This window comes from Mauremys mutica, chromosome 14, assembly GCF_020497125.1.
Source record: "Mauremys mutica isolate MM-2020 ecotype Southern chromosome 14, ASM2049712v1, whole genome shotgun sequence".
Taxonomy (NCBI): Eukaryota; Metazoa; Chordata; order Testudines; family Geoemydidae; genus Mauremys; species Mauremys mutica.
Window position 1 is genome coordinate 17,734,112 of NC_059085.1, and position 19,871 is coordinate 17,753,982.

Here is a 19,871-nt window from a genome sequence, read left to right on the forward strand (position 1 = left end):
AGCAAGTAGTTTTTAAGTTAGCTGAAACTTGGGGGTATGCAAGACAAATCAGACTCCTGAAGGGGGTACAGTAGTCTGGAAAGGTTAAGAGCCACTGAGTTAAAGCCTCGACTCCCCCCTCCCCTCCCCAGGCTTTAACTAGACCATTTTATCATGCTGAAGGCAGGCTTGTCCACATTAGACTTCTAAAATATGTTATAACATGGGGCAACATCACTCCTTTAAATCCTAGTCTCCTAGTCTAGATGATCTAGGATTGTAAAGAATGTAACAGTAGCTGGGGAAATCCATGAGGTCAGAACAGTATAAACATCTAATTCTGCCAGCCTCATGTTGAGTGGCACCTTGCTCCACAAATAATCCCATCAATTTCAATAACCCAGATTTTCCCCTTTAGATTTACACGTGGAAGAGACACTCCGCACGCTGATCTCCCGATGCTGTGCTGAAATGGGATGTGTGACAACTGTCACCTGGACACTGTCCCCCCATCGCATATAGACTCCAAGGAGACCTCTCTGTGGATAGATGAGGAGACTGGGAGTGCGGATGGGTTTTGTTTGTACAGTGAGATGTTGGAGTGGTCTGGGAAGCAGCAACCATGGGGATCCCTGGATAGTGAAGCTCTATTGGAGTTGTGCTGCCAAACCACCAAGAAGGAAGGAGCCAGGTGGGGGCCAGATCTGGTTCAAAAACACAGAAGTGTTTTTCTTTGTGAATCCGTCAGCATCTGCCAGGGCTTTGGGGGCCATTTAAATTGTGTGTGTAATTGGGCTAGTAGCACATAGGATAACACACACATCACAGAGCAGTGTCAAAACAGATTTAATATTTTTATACATTTATCTACATAGTCTTAACAACCACTCTTATTTTGTAGCCACATCATGTTTTTCAGCAGACTCTTAGATATAAGAACATTATATTTTTGTACTTCCATGGAAACCTAACATTCTGCAACTAATTTTAATCACTTGTTTCTTTTCTCTTCACAGAAGTGACACAGAGATGATTTGCTCTTGTTCACCATTTTCATATAGAAACATTTGGGATAGAAGAAGAGAAGAGTAGTAAGGGATGCAGGCTCGAATTCATAAACAATCAGTTTGCCCTGGTGGCAGTCAGAAGCCTAGGCATTGGTTGAAAAACAGGAATCCTACAAACTCCAGTAAATTTTCTAAAGAAATGACTAAACACATAGAAGAAACATCTTCTAGCATGGCATTCCTTCACATGCGCATTAACTCTCCTGTAAAATGAGCAGTGCAGCTACTATGTGGGATGACTGTCAGAGAGCTTGCTAGAAACAAGTCCTAAGTCACTTGGATTTTATAACACCATGCCTGTGGTTCACGTCCTGCTTTGGTTATTTGTTTATTTTGGGAGTTGCTTGTTGTTCAACAAAGGTATGGTCTCTTTCTCCAACCCATACTTGGCAGAGGCGGTCAAAGGTTCCTCATCCCCTGCCTACTGCTGAAAGAACTAGTGGTCTGGGTGGAGGGAGATGACTCAGTAAGTGTGGCAGGAAGGTTCTTCTGGAACAGTGGTCTCCAAACTTTTTTTGATCGTGCATCCCATCAAAAAAATTTGAGCACACACCCCCTGCCACGCCACAGGGCCGGCTCTACCATTTTTGCCACCCCAAGAAAAGAAAAAAAAAAGCCACTCTGACTCAGCCCCGAACTGCCAAAGAAGAAGAATCCTGAACTGCTGAAGCGGCGCTGCTCCCACTTTGGAGACCACTGTACAAGAAGGATGAAACTTGAGGGCCATTTCTGACCATGAGCCAAAAATGGAATGTCAGGATTTAGCAGACACATGAGCAATTGTGATCTCTTCTGTTGTACATGGACCTTATATGGGGACAATTTGGCCGGATAACTGTAACATACTTTATGTGAGACTGCTAATGAATATCATCCCAAGTGGCAACTGTAGCAGAATACAGAAGGCATGCTTACACATGTCCATACTCCAGGAACTCCACAATGGCTGCCAGTTATCCAGCATATCCACTTCAAATTCTTATTAGTATTTAAACCCTTAAATATTGGATCAGAGTATTAGAACGACCATGTGTTTCTTCACATCCCATTTTGATATACCAGCTTAAACAAGACTAAAACTAACAACTCATATAGTATTATATCCAGAGAATGAAAGACCTAAGATTTTCTGTCAAAGGTCTGTGATTCAGGAATGTTCTACCAGTGAAGTCAGAATACATCTATGGCATCCCTCCAGGTGACAAACATAATTTTTTTTCTTTTACTTTTATGGGGTGATAATGTTTTACGTTTGGGTTGGACCACATAGGAATGGCTGTATAATTTATGATATATTTGAAGGGTTAATAATGAATAAGGCAAAATCCCCATTAGTTCTTTTTAGGGCACACAACAATGCACAATTTATTATAACAGAGGGAAATTTTGAAGATAAGAATTACTGTGCTGGATGTGACAGTTAAAAAGAACTGTACAAAATTACATGTACAATATGATGATGAAGGGAACTTCAACATTTTTGGAGGAATTTAACTTAATGGTCTTGCCCTGTACCTCATCACATCATCATTGAAGAGCTTTTCATTAGCCTCCCATGCTATCTAAACTTTAACTATATGTATGAGTGCCTATCTGTAATGGAGTTACAAAATCTAAGCGTCAGGTCTTTTTTTAAAAGCAAATAATGCGTGGAATTCACTACATCTCTGACCGAAATCTAGACGATCATCAAGGATTCTTTAAAATGCACTTATTGACATTAATGTTTATTGTCTCCATATTGGAATTCCACATTTAATCAGCAGGGAAGCCCATAATAAATAGATGTGAAGTCAGAGCAAAAGGGAAATTTAATTAAATCCTTATCAAACACCTTGCTGAAAACCTAGTATACGGAAATGGTTTTGCAGTCATCAGATTGTTACTGTAAAATAAGCATGTCAATTCAGTGCTAATTAATTAGCTTCCATAACCAAGCCATAAAACAATTTATTTGAAGATCATCAACCAAATTAATTTGGTTATCCTAAATTAGTAAACTCTCATGTACTCCTGTGGATACTGTATTACAGTAACAAATGTTACTTACTCAAGTAACATTTATCCAATTAACTAGACACAGAATGTAATTGATTTAGAACCTGATTCAATGCCCACTGAACTTAATGGGAGTCCTTCCACTGACTTCAATGTGGGCACTGGATCAGGCTCTTTATTCCCCTACTTTAAAGGGGATATAATCAGCCTAGGAGCAGGGGTTCTCAAACTTCATTGTACTGTGACCCCCTTCTAACAATAAAAATTGCTATACAACCCCAGGAGGGTCGTATAGAAGCCTGAGCCTGCCCAAGTCCCACCACCCGTGTGTGGGGGGGAAGGGGAGGGGCCACGCCAGCCCTGGTAGCCCCATTAAAATGAGGTCACGGCCCACTTTGAGGTTACAAACCCACAGTCTGAGAACCGCTGGTCTACAGGTAGATCCTTAAAATATATATATCCAACACTGGTAAAAAGGCTTTAAAGTTAGAAAAATTCACACTGTTGAACTCTGAAGCTGTTCCAGAGGCTGTTAAGAAAGATTTATAATGTCTACATTAAGCCTCAAATGACATCCCAAATTACACCTCTACCCCGATATAACACTGTCCTCAGGAGCCAAAAAATCTTACCGCGTTATAGGTGAAACCATGTTATATCGAACTTGCTTTGATCCGCCGGAGCGCGCAGCTCCCTCCCTCCCCCTCCCCCCCCCGGAGCACTGCTTTACCACGTTATATCCGAATTCATGTTATTATCAGGTTACGTTATATCGAGGTAGAGGTGTATGTTTAATATTTAAAAAGAAAAACAGACTGTTCCCCAAATCTGGAGAAAGCGTGACCTGGAGCTTATTCCTTTTTGCACATCACAATGATTAGTAAATTCCCATTAGTTATACCTGGGGAAACTCATTAACCATCATGGCATTGCACAAGAGTCACTCAAGACAGAATATGACCCTCAGAACTTTTTATGAGCCACTCAGTATTAGGAAAAACAGACCCAGTTTGACACACTGAATTTGCATCTCCGGTAGTTCGATAAAAATATTTTTTATTTGTAAATTGAGACTATTTGATCTAGAAATAATTGAGAAACAAACATGGGATCCTCACAATGTCTTTTTTTGGGAACGATTTTTCAAAGTGGAACTGCTTTTTAAAAAAAACAATTACAACTTATTAAATACACATGACCCAGTCAGTTCCTGCCACTGCTATTTACCTTTATTGACATTAAAATGTCAATTGCATTTTTATTTATTTATGTTTATTTGTTAGGGGAGTAGTCTCCAGTGCATCCCATAGTAGATGGCAGACCGCCCCTACCCCAGGAGATAAATTATTTTATTTCTTGGTTTCTTCACATTGTAAGTCTTTATTTAGTATGTTTGGATTTTAGGGGGGGTGAGGGCCTTGTCACAGAAAACATGTATTTTTGTCTCCCAAGTTCCCCCAAAAATAATGAAGTTTGAAATCCCAGTGAGAGAAATTTAATATCAATGTTCTCTCCCAATTTTTGGAAGATCTGGATATATTAGGAAAATCTTTATTCCTAAGAGAAAACCAAAAGTTTTCATAATATTTCAGGCTTCTTTTTCCCCCAACTATGCACCTACCTCTCCAAACATATCACATGACACCATAGTACTTAATACAGTGAGTAGTCCTATGAAGCCTGATTATTAATTATATTATTATTATTTAGCTGGAAATTTCAAAACGGGCTTACAGGAATTAGGTGCCCAGCTCCCACTGGACTTTCCTCTAACTGGGGCCACTCTGCAAATCCCATCCTTCTGTTTATTTTGTAGGAATGCCTATAATGTGCTCATCACTGTACAAAAACACAGGAAGACACCAATCCTGCCCTGAAGATCTTACATGGGATAGTGCATGAGCTTGAGTTGGCTTTAATGGAACATGATTTTTTTTTTAAAAAAATTGTATGTTTTGCTAACAAACCCTCCTGATTCTTAAATGTCCCTATGTTGATTAAACTTTTCAAGCACGATTTTGTTAATTACAGGATTTAATTTTTTAATAAGATTAAAATAAAGTTAAAAATAGATAATACTATCAACATGAAGTTATTATCTACTCTCCAGCCTCACTTTTCATCTAATAAAAATTTGAATTACATTAGAAACAGAATTTTGGTCCTATAACTAACTGCTTTTAGGAAAATATTTTAAGAATAGTCATTTTATTAGCTCTATGCTAGATACTATTTTTTTTATGATAATAGGAACAATTGTTCCACTGCTGACAAGGGACCTAATCAGGATTTCCATTATGAACCCATATAATTTAGGGAATTATGATTCACTTAAAAATTCCCCGTGTTTAAAATTGCCACGTCAGATCTTTGCCAAACATTTATCACTATTTTTATTTTATATTTTATTTATATATTACATATTATAAAATATGTTAAAAGAACACAATTTTGGTTGCAAAATTAAGCACTTCAAAGTTAGGAAAAGCCATATTTACATCTGCCTGTGCAAATCTACAAATACTATACATGTAACTGTAACAATCCCTCATCATCTATTATCAACAGGCTTGAACCTTAAACCTTCATCGTTGCAGCATACAATGCTACCATTTCAGTTATTAGACATTTATTAGCAGCAGGAGAAACTTATCACAGAGTGGAAACCGCCAGTAAGGCAATATGCAGCATCTGGGTGGGAGTGGGATGGGAGTGGGGGGAGGGTGTGCTACTGAGGCGCAGGCTCTCTCTTTGCAGGAACTGGGGGGCTCCTGCCTCAGGTGGCATGCACATGCTAGATGCAGTGCTGGGGAATCTAACCCAGCTCTCTTCTCCGCCCACCACTGCCCCTGATGCAGCTGCTCCCAGGTTTTCCCAGTATAGAATGTGCTTCTGCTGCAGCAGCAGCAGCAAAATCCCAGCCTTGAAATTTGTGTGTTATTTTGGAGCACTGCCAATATTTTTTCTGAGGAGTACAAGTGAGAGAAGGGAAAGAAGTTACTCACCTTGTGCAGTACCGATGATTCTTTGAGATGTGTGTCCCTATAGCTGCTCCACTGCAGGTGCCCTTGTATCCCTGCAATGCTGCCAGAAAACTTTCGCAGCAGTGTCCATTCGGCCCACACATGCTGTGTATCCCCTCATGCCTCGCCACCAGGTTAAACCACCATGCACGGGGTAATTCCCCTCCGTGCCTTCTCTACCGCAGAGTCCTTGTCAAGAATTCTGAAGTAGAGGGGAGGAGGGTGGGTTGTGACGCTCCCATAGGGACACACGTCTTGAAGAACCATTGTTACTGATGAAGATGAGTAATTTCTTCTTCGAGTAGTGTCCCTGTGGGTGCTCCACTGTAGGTGACTCCCGAGCAGTATCCCCACTGGAGGGCTGGGGCTTCAGTGTCAAATCAGTTACAGATGACAATAATGTGGAGCCAGAGATGGCATCTGACTCAGAGTCCCCAGTAATCACATAACGGTCTGCAAAGGTATGGACTGACGCTCAGGTTGCCACTCTGCAGATTTTTGAGATAGGGACATTCTTGAGGAAGGTGGCAGGGGACCAATCTCATGGAGTGAGTGTGAATATCAGCTGGAGGTGTCACGTTGCAAACCTGATAACATTGTTTAATACAATTAGAGACCCATTTGGAGATGATATTGCTGAGCTCCTGGATCACTCCGCAACAGAAAGGAAAAGTTTAGGAGACTTCCTAAAAGCCTTTGTCCTATTCAGGTAAAAGGCCAGGGCTCTCCTGACGTCTAGCATATGTACAGTATAGCCTCCCTGTTATCACGGTGAGGCCAGGGGTAAAAAGAGTCAGAAGGTGAATCAGTTGGTTTATGTGAAAAGGAAACATCACCTTGAGAATGAACGTCAGGTGCAGTCTGAGTGTGACCTTGTCCTGAAAGAATATTGTATAGGGAAGAGGTGTCACTAGAGCCGCTATTTCCCTTATTCTCCTCGCCAAGGTGATTGCCACCAGGAAGGCCATTTTCACTGGCAGGTGTGTGAACGAACAAGTAGCCATTGGTTCAAAAGGAGGGTCTAGTCAGGCTTTTCAACACTAGGTTTAGGTCCCATGTAGGGTGAGATGTCAGGGTTGGGGAAAAAGGTTTACTATACCCCTTTGTGGTTGGGTGTGAGAGCACTGGGTATCCCTCTACTTGTTGATGGAAGGCTGCTATAGCTGAACTCTGAGCGAGTGAAGAGATAGTCCTGATTTTTTGAGAGTCAGTACATAGCCTAGGACCCCTGGCAGAGTCGCAGATGTTGGGGAAATGTGTCAGGAATTGCACCAAATCTGAAACCTCAACCACTTTTGCTGGCAAGTACGACGTGCCGTGGATTTTCTACTGTTTAGTAACACTTCCTGTACCTCCTCCAAGCAGGAGCTTTCTATGCGCTGGAGCCAAGTCTTGAGGCAGAGTATTCCCAGGTTGGGATACAGAGTAAGTCCTTTGTTCTGCGATAAGATAAATGGAGTGGGTTGAAGGAAGATCAGCAGGCACGTCACAACTTGTGACAAGTAAGGGAATCAGGTCTGTCTCGGACAGGTGGGAGAAATCAGTATGACATGAGCACCTTCTCTTTTTATTATTAAAAAGACTTTCAACAGAAGGAGAAGCGGGGGAAAGGCACAGAGAAATTCTTGTGCCATGGAAGAAGGAGGCTGTCGCCCAGAGAGTGCTGTCCTATCTCTGCTCTGCAGCAGTTGCATGGACATTTCTTGTTCAGGTAAATGGCCCCCACTGCATGAATGGGTTGTAAAGTACTTCTAGGTTTATCTCCCATTCATGGTCACAAGGGAACTTGCGAGTGAGACAGTCAACTACCAAGTTTTAAATTCTGGGAAGGTAGGCTGCTGATAGTGTGATCTTGTGGGAAAACGCACCAGTTCTGTAACTTAAGTGCTTCTGCGCAAAGGGAGAACAACCTGGCTCTTCCCGACCAGCAGGAAGGAACTGAGGGGGGTTAGCCCACACACACTAGTTAGCCTTGTGGCGGGACACAAGGGGAGATAAGTGTCCGTTCGTCCCGCACATGTGTTGCTACCAAAATTCTCCAATCAGCAGCATAGGGACGCAAGCGCACTTACAGTGGAGCATCCATAGGGACACTACTCAAAGAAGAATGATGATTTTTAACATTTTATATCTCAGCAAAATCAACATGGAATTCATGAGATAAAGAAATGACACTTCTGTAGCCTGAAGTCTACCCCACTGCCAAATATCAAAAGCCAGCTGGGAAGAACAGAAGTATGAGAAACTGCTCAAAGTAAAGACCAAAAAAAAAAAAAAAAGGCTGAAATTTTAACAAGATGAAACTGTATCCATGGTTTAGTTTTAATTCTGAATGTTTTTACTTTATTCACATTAAGTTAGTCTTCATACAACAGCAACTTTCATTTCACCCAGAAGGATCAGAAAGTGCTCCACAAGCAAATTATACAGACATCACTCCATCCACCAGTAAAACACAGCCATCTTCGGAGTACAACACAGGTCTTTAACAGCACACGGTAATGCTACACAACAGAATAATATAGGAAACTAACTAGCTCCATAAAATAATTAAACTATTTGTGGCTGCAATTAATAAACATGCTGAGGCTACCAGATTCCTTAATGATAAAGAGAAAGTTTCTAAACTGTAAAGCGTAGTTAGACAAATTGCTTTTTCATTTTTAAATGCCCAATTACTAAAAGCCTACTGGAGTAAATGGGAGTCTGATGACTTCAATATTCTCTGAATTGGACCCAAAATGACCAAATTAAATGTATTATAATTTTGAGTACTACATATTGTAGTTCATGAAAAGTACTGTATATTTGTATTTTACTTGTCATGAACGCTTACTTGAAAATGAATCCATATTGTCATGGATAGAACAATATTACGTGAACTGAAAACTGACTGAAGAACTGTAAACAAAGGGTAATGACAACATTTATTTATTTTGATTTATACAATAAGTCTAGTGTGGTATACCATACGGATTAGTTTTAGATAAGGTCTTATTAAATACATTACTCCCCCTTTTGGATCATTAAACCAACAGCATGCTAATGATATTCACTGATAATATTAAACTGGAAGGAGTTGCTAATACTAGTGAAAAGAGAACTACAGAAAAAGCTACCAAGAGATTAAAAATAAGGGCAAAACACAACAGAATGTGATTCAACTTGGAAAGCTGAGAGTTCATACAGCCTGAAAAAATGATTCAACACACAAGTTATTGAACAGATGGGAGAAACCTGGAAAGCAATGATGCCGAAAGAGACCAGGGTAATAGTGGGCATCAAAAAGAAAGGGAATTATTCAGTGCGGTTCACCAAGAAATTCGGGGAAGAGATTAAGCCCAAGAAAATTTAGGTTGAAAAAAATCAGGTAAAGTTTCATCAGAATGTTATTCATTATGTTGTGGAATAGCCTCCCAAGGTAACTGGAACATTTAAGAACTAGATGGCACAAAATTCTAGAAAATGTACAACAGGGATTAACTTTACATTTTCAGGGAGATTAACTGGATGACCTAAAAAAGACATTTCCATATCTATCATCTGAGTATTCAAGCACAGATAAAGACGTTGATTTAATATCACCATTCTTACAAAAAAAGAGCATATTTTTGGGGAAAAAACACAAATGGTCATGACTTCTGTTTAAGCTTTGTTTGAAAGTTAATACCTCAAATTATACATTGTCTTTTAAGACCATAATGGAGAACTGGGTCAGTAGTAAATCAGAGGGAGGAGTGCCACCTACTGAAGCCCTAGCAGCACTTTCAACAACACCTTAAATGTCCCGTGCAGTCTTCCCATCAAAGTATTGACACATATTGACCCTGCTAAACTTGCAAAATTTCAAGGGATGACAGAACAAGTTTGCATGGATGTAGAATACATAGTAATTAAAAAAAAAATCAAAATATGATCGCAAATTCTCTGTTACGTTGTGGCCTCTTCTTGTCTACACCACAGTTTCTCAGGCATCTGCATTAATGATTGTTTGCTAATATGCTAATTAGATGTCCCGTTTCTCTCTATATAGTATCATGGCTCTCATCTCAAAAGAAATACTGAGACTGATAAAAAATAGCATTGATAATACATCAAATAAACTTTTAAAACTCAAACCAAAAGGCAACTTAATAAACAAAAACAGATGGGTTCAAGATATTTAGAAGATGAATATCTATGATTAATAAGCAGTTTCTGTTCCAGTCAAATGTTTGCAATTTGAAGGGAGTTAAAAGGAAATTTTAGCCTACTTACCCAATTTTTGTTTTGTCTTTAATTTTGGATGAGGAACCAGTTTTAGTTTTTTTGCTCTCCTTGTCCTTTGGTTTCGATTTAATTTTTCTACCTTTCTTTTCCTCTCTTCCTTCAGCCGAAACACTGGGGAAGTTTTCAGGGCTCATTACTCGTGGAATGTTTCTCTCCCCTCTCTCTTTTGCTTTTGCGATTGCCTCCGATATTATGCGATTAGCCTTCTCCTGCTTACTTTCCGATTCTATTTTTTTCTTCTGTTTCTTTTCAGACATTGCCCTCACCTGGGTATTCTGCAATTTAGTATATGTCCCTGAAACATCAGTCTTCTTGGAGGAGGGAGGCTGGAAGAATAAAAACATTATTTTAAGAAAATAAACATATTTCAAAATAAATTTGCAAATATTGTTCACTGAGTTCTACAGCAGTCAAGAATACATATAAATGCAACAAACAAGAAAAATGATTGCGTATTACTCCACTATAGCGTGGGTTCCAGAATAAAGTACATCAATTGTTACATTTAAGCTGGTTCTACGTACAGAAAAATCAATGAGAAACAGATTTTCTAAAGTTCTCACAGCCTTCCTTAGCAACCTCTGTAATTAGATGCTCCAGTTCGTAGCCTTTGAAAACATTTTATGGATTTAGAAGAGATTTTCCCTAGCTATTTGCTTCACAAAACTTGAAAGAGTAAGCAACTAATAAAGGTATAGCATCAATATACCTCTGAAAGTAGTATCAAAACAGGAATAATTATCCTACAGTTAAATATAAAATCAACAGCACTATTTTACGACCAACAAGAACAGATATTTGAACAAATCAAGGCTTTCAAAAAGAACAAACACAGATTATGCAGTTTTCTATATCAGTAAAGTATTTAGGAAGCATATATTTAATTTATTTAAAATTACATGTTATACTGTTACTTGAAGGAGTTAACTTTCACTTTTTTCCCCCTTTGTCACTGTTATATCTATGCAGAATTGTTTATGCTAGAACTAGGAATTCTACATTCAAATTAGCAGTCTATTTGAAATCAACTAGAAGGCATGTTGTTTAACCTTAAGGAATGTAAAGAATTTCCTATTCAAACAGACAAAAAATAGCAGATAACAGTTCTGTTATGTTCTCACCCGTAAATGTGCCTCTCACTACAGCATGGGGAAAAGACACCAGGAATTTCCAAACACATTTTCAGGCCAAATCCAGTGCGCTTCACTGAATAATTTTTCTATACGTGCCTCATCAAAGGCTTAATAGCAGTGCTGCAGCACTGAGAAGGACACAGGGTTTAGGATCGCTCGCTAAAATGCCACCTTAAGGCCTACAGGCTATAACAAATAACCAAGACCCGAGAAAACAGCAACAAGCTCAAGATGGCGATGCAGCACGACTCCCGCAGCAGCAGCCAGTAATAAGGAAGGTTATTCAATCCCATTAGCCTTTTAGCCCAAAGAACCCCTCCTCCTCCCACTCATTCAGGCTTTCACTTACCCTTCCTCTTGGCCTCTTCACTGAAGACATTTTTGGCGTCAGACAAAGGCTTGCCCTCTGCTTTTTCACCACCCCAGGCAGGGCTCAAGAAAAAAGCATTGAAAGAAGATTGCTAAATGGCCTATTTAGCAAGCTGCAGCCAAGATATGCACAACCCTCCACAAATACACATTGTGATTTATCAACATATTTCTTCCTTGAGAAGTATACATCCACTGTTCATCCTACTCAGGTATGATAAAGACTACCATCTCCCCTAAAGAGCAGAATTTCAACAACAGCTGTAAGCAGATAGCCAGATTCCAACAAAGCACAGAAAGAAATGAATGCACAAAGCATCAAAATGCATCAGCATGAATATTAGAGATGTCGTTAAAAATACTGACTCCTTCTGCGGAAGTAGGCCAGCAGATGGTGCTACCAGTTATTATTCCATTAGACTCTGCAATTTAACCCCCAATGGACTGCTCTTCCCTACATGTGGTACAGTAGTTAACTCTTACTCTTCCACCTCCTACAGTAATGAAAAGATTGTATTTTACATAGGTAGAAACAATCTTGTAAACTATCACTTCCAAGGCCACGGCTGCAATTTTATATTTCTGTCAACGTTATCTGAAATAATCAAAATCTTAAATAAGTCTGGAGAACAAAATATTTTACAGAGCTCAATATCAAGACGTTGTAACAAATTTAGCCCAGAGGATAAAACATAGGCAAAGTAGACTGTGCACTAAGCCTTATTTTAGACATTGAGAGTATTTTACTACCGAGATTTCATACAGAACAAATCACTACATCACAAAATGGAAGCATTCCTTTTCTTGCTGCTGTTTCTTTCCCCCCCCCCATGGAGAAATAAAGAATATTTTGAGCTGGAGAGTCTCCAGTTAGATGGAACATATGCTATAATGTACTCCTATTTACTCAAAGGTTTATAATTTTGTTTAACATAGATGGAATATTTTACATTTTGATTTTAGCATTCAAAATTAAAATGCCACACTAAGGCATCTTGTATCTTTCTAATATTTAGCCTCATTTCCGCCAAACTAGGTGAGTAGGTACATTGATTTTTGTAAAGGTTATTTAAAATATAGAACATGATAATTACTCCCTGTCCCCTGGCAATTCTGTTCTTTTCACAGTCAAAAAAAATCTCCCTCCCTCAACCCCCCCCAAATCATATCAGGCGGGGTTGTCATTTTTCCAAACACTATTTATCATGAAAACAGTAAATGACAATCACACTTTATAGTGAACATTTAAATGAAAAACCCCCATGATACTACAATGACTGAGCTTTTAAGAGTTTACATTGCTTAGGCCTTCAATTTTATTAATAGTATACTTTAATTCACAAATGGGTTATTTACTTCAGAATTAACTTCCCTATCTGTTGAGAATACAAGTGGTATAGACATAAGTAAGTTACTGCTTTTGTCAACAATATTATTTTGATTTAAATAAAATGTCTCTGTGTGCTTGTTGTTTAAATCTAATACCTTCCCTTGAGTCTTAAATTATTTGGAGGTTTTAAATAAATAAAATTACAAAGTGCTTGTGCATTATAGTTGTAATACATACAGTAATACAAATTACAATGAATTTAACATTAATAAAGGTATGTTATTTTACAAATTAGGTAAAATACATTGTACCAAATATGTTTTTCAGTCTATTTTTAATTGTCTTGGCACAACATTCTTGCTACTGGGTTCTCAGTAAAATTTTAGGATTTGATCCAATGAAGTTGGCTACTGATGTTGATGGCAGTTCAATGTGTATTTTATCACGGAGTGTTTCTTGCATCCCAGGCTTGTAGAAAACACTTAGGGTGACCAGACAGCAAGTATGAAAAATCGGGACGGGGGTGGGGGGTAATAGGAGCCTATATAAGAAAAAGACCCAAAAATCGGGACTGTCCCTATATAATCGGGACATCTGGTCACCCTAAGAACACTACACAAGCAGCAAGCGTAGTAGCTAGAGAACAGTAGGAACACTTTACTGTTCTAGGGCAACATCTCTGGCCAATCTGGAACAGGCATTATGAGAATGAAGAAAAACACCAGTCAGTTCTCCTCAGTTAAATAAAGGTCACAATAAATCAGAATATAAGCCTTCATTGAGAGAGTCATCACTCTGATGGACACCAAAATCAAAAAAAGATGAATACTGAAATATATTGCCAGGGGGCGAGAGGGGGCATGGGAGTGATGGTGACAACACCACAAACACACACCCTCACTCCCCAAAATAAAAAAAAGTTTGCATGAACTTTGCAACCAAATTTAAAAATAAAAGAAAATATAAATAAAACAAACTCAAAAGCAAAACTAGTTACATTTTTTATGTATTCATCCTATTAGCCATTTAATTTTCTGTAATTTCAATATTGCAGCTTTTAACTACTTTGAATTCAATGAACATAATACACAGAACTTGAAAAAATTATCCAGCACTTATAAGGCTTTGTGACAAACCAAAAATTTACTACTACTTTTGTGGCTGATAATAGCACTCTAGATGGGGATCTCTCTTTGTCCAAGGCTTAAAATGTTACTCCTTGACTTTCCAGTGGTCAGAGAGAAAGATTTCTCTTGCAAATGTGCAAGGGAGAGGGGATGTATTTAGAACTTATGATTTATTTGAAAAATACCTTTCCAGCTCTTAAAGTTGCAAAAATAATCTTCCAAACTGAAGCAGCATTGTCTTCTTGAGTCTGCAAAAAGACAGCTCCAGGTTATCTGCTGGTGCTAATAGCTTTGCCAAGCAGCAGCAGTGTGAAATTAACAAGGCTCTAGTCAGTTCCCCTGCTGCTATTCAAGATCCTGTGAACAGCAATGAAATTGTCAAGAATCATGACAATTTCATACTGCTGCAGCTGCGTGGGAAAGCCTTTAGCAGCAGCAGACTCAGCGAGAGTAACTATTCACAGGGCAGAACAAAGTTGAGGGTGGAGTGAAGACTTCCTTTCCTATGATCCACCTCACAGCCTTCAGAAGAGAGGCAGTGAACATCAGCCCTCTGAAGTGGCCAAGAAGCTCTGGCATGCTGTCCCTGAGCTACTAGACTTTACGTCAATTATGACATAAATTACGTTTATGACACCAGACTCCTAGGCAAAGAGCCTTGTTGTTTACAAACAGCTCTCAACTCAGACTGGACAAACTCACCACACTAAACATCTTACAAGATACCAAACTAACGCAAGAGCAACCAACTTCCTGAATACAGTCCAGGGACCAGTACTGTGATACAAATCTCTTCCTTCCCAGTAGCACTGTGTTGGCAGCAAGCCTCACCAAGACACTGCCCCTTGACCACACTAGCGGTAGGTATCTGTGGGTATTTTTTGGTTTGTTTTGTTTTTCTCTATGACACAGCAATCCCTAAGGAAAGAGCTCCCCCTCGTTGTTTGCAAACAGCTCTCAAGTCAGACTGGACTCACCACACCAAACACATCTGAAAAGATGTTTATCCATAAAGAGTAACATGTAAGACATCTACAGAAAGCTCATAATTTGTCGAGACTCAATCATTGTGAGATGTATGTACAATAATGTATTTATATTGAACCTATGCTTTATGGACTTGGGGTAAAAATTGATCATCGGGGATAGTATACATCAGTGGTGGCCCATTCAGGCAGGAGAGTTCTCATACTGTCTTGTCTAGCTGGGGATGCAATGCAAGGCTCAATTGCTGAGCCTTGCTCAATCCCAAATCTTTCAATGGAAAACCACCAAACAATCCAAAACCCTTGAATAAAAATAAAAAAAAAAAAGGAATATTACAGGACTGGTTTCCATTCATAGATAGGGCAAACCCCTATGACTATTTCAATATAATAGAAGGAGAAAGACCCTCTGTATCCTTTCACTGGAGACGACATCTCAAAGAGCAATGTCCTCTCAAGAAAAATGGGGTCTTGGTTGCCAAGAAGCCAGCCAGGTCTGGAACAGACTGAACTTGGGGGTGGGGATCAGGAGGAAGAAACCTACTTTATTAGATAGAAAAGATAAGTATTAGTAAGAGTAGACCCAGGTAAAGAATTTTATTGTTTTGTATTATAACCATTTGCTGGGTGCTGCACTCACTGCGAGCTGGAGAGCTAGGCTCTGTAGAGTCCAGCAGCCCCTAAAAGCCACCAGCACCTGTGCAAACCCAATTCTGCAGGGAAACATGAAGTTCTGCACAGAACATTAATTCTGCACAAATTCTGCACTGTGCAGAATTCCCCAGGAGTAACTGGAAGGCATTCTGAAACAAGAACAGTAAGAACTACTCTAAGGCCCAAATCCTAGCCCCAGCACAGTCTAAACTGGGGAGTTCATCTGGACTTGGGGATGGAGGAATTTCCCCCTATGATGGAAGAGGAAATATTCAATGGTCACTACTCCAAATTCATAGCTTGAATAGTCTCCACACTGTTTGTGTCCCCACTATGTGGAGAACAGCAGCTAGTGGAATTATGTAGCAATGAATCCCCTACCCAAACCTACACTGCACAGCAACACAGACACAGCCCCATAATGAGATGGGTTTGCCACAGTGAGTGTGCATTTCCCGGAACTTGCTCCCCAAATTCTGCCCTACCTGCTCCAGAAACAGAACCACACTAATTATATTATAAAAGCCTCTTCCATGTCATTTAGAGACAGTCAGGACTTGCACTTGAGACATATGAGCTGCTGCCATTTATCTAAGGCTGTTGCTACACTAGACAGCTTAAGTGACAAAGCTGCATTGCTGCAGCTGTGCTGCTCAATCTCTCTCCTGTAGCTGCTCAAAGCCAACTAGAGAGCTCTGCCGTCGACTTAATTAATCCACCTCCGATGAGTGATGGTAGCTCTCCTGCCACAGCGCTGTCCACACCACACTTATGTCATTCAGGGTGTGAATCAGTTATACCAACATAAGTGGTAGACATAGCCTCAGTGTGGTGTAATTCCGAAGTCTGCATGTGTGTAAATTCAAGACTTCATATATCCATCTCCTGACTAACCAACAACCTACATGCACTTCAAGTGCTGGTAATGAGTCTTCTGGCTACTGACCTAGTGAATTGTGTGTCAATGGCTTCATTGTATAAACCTCCCCCTACTAAGTACCCAAAATGAATCTTCACTTATGGATTAACATGTCCAAATAACAACCTTATTATAATCCTATCCACTCTAGAGGAAAGGAGACTATGGGGTTACATATTTGCTTCTCAATGTTTTATATAATTCCTTCCAATAGTAGTGGAAGTATGTGCATCTTTGAGAAGATACTACTAGGGAATTTTATGCATGAGAATGTACCAAAACATTTTTTTTACATTACAATCACCAGAATAATCATCTCTTTATAATCTAGTACTGGTGAAGACACTAAAAATCTGTGGGGTCAACCAAAATATGTAACAAAGTGTGGCTTTTTTTTTTTTTTTTTAATATTCCCAAGTATTAGTATTACACGTGATATGATTCAGGGGACTTTACAGTTGCAGTTCCAATAGTAGATTTTCTTAAGGGAATATATATTTAGATAATATGAATTGTAAAATTTTATTCAGAAATTAAATTCTGAAGAATTTGTAATCTAAAGTTAAGTGGCTTTTGAAGTCTGCTAAAATAGAAACAGTTGATGGTTTTAATCAAACAAACATTTTGATTTACAACTAAATATAGTCTTTACACTCAATTTGGTACCTTCTTTTTGTTAACTAGGCAGATACACTATATCTACACATTTATTTAGGCAATTATATATATAGCTTAACATATGTAGGCCCTTCCCATATGGGGACTTCTGAACCTGACCAGGGTTGTTCTGATTAGTCCTCTTTGCACTGTGTATTACCTCCAAAGGAGTACAAAACTTCCAGTTCAATCAGAAGGGCTATGCACTGAAAGGACTATACATCCCATGATGTAGTATTTGGCACTCTCTGGGACATTTTGACGTTGGCTCTGTGATCCTGTATCTGGGCCGAAGTTGAAAGACAGGAGATCCTACTGGTAGCCTGGAGGGCTGGCTAAAGGAAGCTGGAGGGGCAAGAAAGCTGAGAAAGACGAAGTGACTGAAAAAGAGGAGCTGGAGGTTCATGAGAAGGGGAGGCTAGGCCTGGAGCCAGCGGTGCTACTTCACCAAATTTAGAGGTCCGGCGGGATAGGATCTAGTTGTCTGTGTTTAGATCAAGAGATTTGGGAGACTAGGCTGCCCAGACGTTCCAGCTGAGACTACACGACCAGTATTAAGGCCACGCTGCACCTGCATGCCTGCTAGCATCGAGCTCTAGCACATTTATTCCTTCTCAGCAGCTGAGCCAGGAAGTGATCATACCGGCAGATCCTGAACTGTGCAACCCAGGCAACTGTGGAAAGTACGAGCACCCCAGAGATTATCCTTGTTTAGGGAGACCTTGGTGATCTGATGTGAAAGTTCTTGTGCTAGGGAAAGTACCTCTTTCCAGGGCACCGGAGGTAAAGAGCAAGGAGCTTATAAGAAAAGCAACTGGTGATAGAGATGGTGGCTGTTTTATAACTTGATGATTACCAGCTACCACTGTGTCAATTTTAACCTGCTCTAAACAAAAATGTCTCACCCCAGTTACCTGGACTCTCTCTGCTATGGCAGAAACTCCTAGTGCTTTCCATTGAACTCCCATTCATCAAGTATGCCATCGCAAGGAAGTACCTGGGATTTTAAAATTAAAGGGGAGTGCACACTGCAGGAGGGGATGAGTTTGTATAATATTAATGGTGAATATTCTTGTGTAAATTTAAGTTTTGTTTTTACATAAAGCACTACATCCTACAGCACAGGCATAAGTTTACTTTAATGTTTGTAAGTTGCCACCATTAGCTGAACCTATTGCAATGCCACCTTATTGATTTGTTGCAGTCATTACAGTAGGTATTCTATTTTAGTCTATTGCATTGTCATTGTAGTTCGCTAAATTACTTTTAAGTAAAGTTGTTCCTTGCTTCAACTTGAGTGTTTAGTGCTTCTTTAGAGCAATCATATAAAGTTGCCCTTATCTGCTAGGGCTGCTGAATGATTTAGGCCAGAATTGTTCCTGGAAGTTACCAAGATATCCTAACAGAGGTATATAGTGCTTATCCCCGTAGAGGCACCACAAACTGTCATTCTTCTTAAGAGCAGAGAGCTGCTGTGAATGGGTGGATAAAAAATTCTCACCTAACCAAGACCACTGTTAGGACGTTCACAGGATTTCCATTATCTTCAAGAATATTAGGCACCCAGGCAAGAGGTGAGCACTTGCCTGACTAGAGAGAAGACTTGTGTTACACATACATTTATTCAGATTCTTAATTTTTACTTCTTAAATTACGTTAGAAAATAGTGAATGACATTTCTTATTTACTAGATGATACTGTTTTACATGTGATTTGTGTCAAACTACAACTGGGTAAAAATTGGAATACAATTAAAATGCACAATAACAACATTTAATTTTTTTTATTGGTTAAATAAAACTACTTAAATATTTTGGATACTTTTTTCTTATGTAAGTTTATCAAACAGGTTTTGCATTTAAAACTAACTGATTTATTAAACAAACGAAGTATTATCTGTAATTAGTGAATTGCAGATTGTTTCTGGTCACCATGTCCTTCGAGATTTTAGGACAAGTATATATATCTCAGTTTTTATTCACTGATTGGAAGAGGAAAATAAGCGTTCCTGTTTTTTCAATTCCCGATAGGTTTCTCAACTTTGAATGAACTAGTCATTGACCTGAACTAGCTGAATAAACTGAAAAGAAGAAAATCCCTCTCTGCAGTTGCAAAAGAACCTGCTGTGGTCAAAAGCTGGTTTACTACCTCACTGAACTGGTAGAAGTTACTGGCTAAACACCTGGAACGAGAGTTGGTTTGACATATAGATTATGGTAAATTTACATGGAATATAGGTTAATTTAATTTTAAATGGGCTTATTTCTAAAAAGAAAAATGTATTTAAATTAAAAAAATCTGATTCTAATAAAAATCAACTTAAATAATTTTTATCTTCTCTGATATAAGTCATGATCCTA

General features: G+C 39.1%; 1 protein-coding gene across 3 annotated transcripts in view; it reads right to left on the reverse strand.

Annotated features, from left to right (window-relative positions):
* The window catches only part of CHD9 (chromodomain helicase DNA binding protein 9), a 189,757-nt gene that overhangs the window by 113,012 nt on the left and 56,874 nt on the right, over positions 1–19,871 (reverse strand). For 2 of the 3 annotated variants that reach the window (XM_044986994.1, XM_044986993.1), the window contains exons 1-2: positions 11,819–11,923; positions 10,325–10,662 (exon numbers count right to left, since the gene is read on the reverse strand). In XM_044986994.1, the coding sequence (XP_044842929.1) occupies positions 10,325–10,662; positions 11,819–11,848 (368 nt within the window). In that variant the 5' untranslated portion in view covers positions 11,849–11,923. Of the gene's footprint in view, positions 1–10,324; positions 10,663–11,818; positions 11,924–19,871 lie in introns of those variants that run through there. The other variant, XM_044986992.1, reaches the window with a different exon arrangement.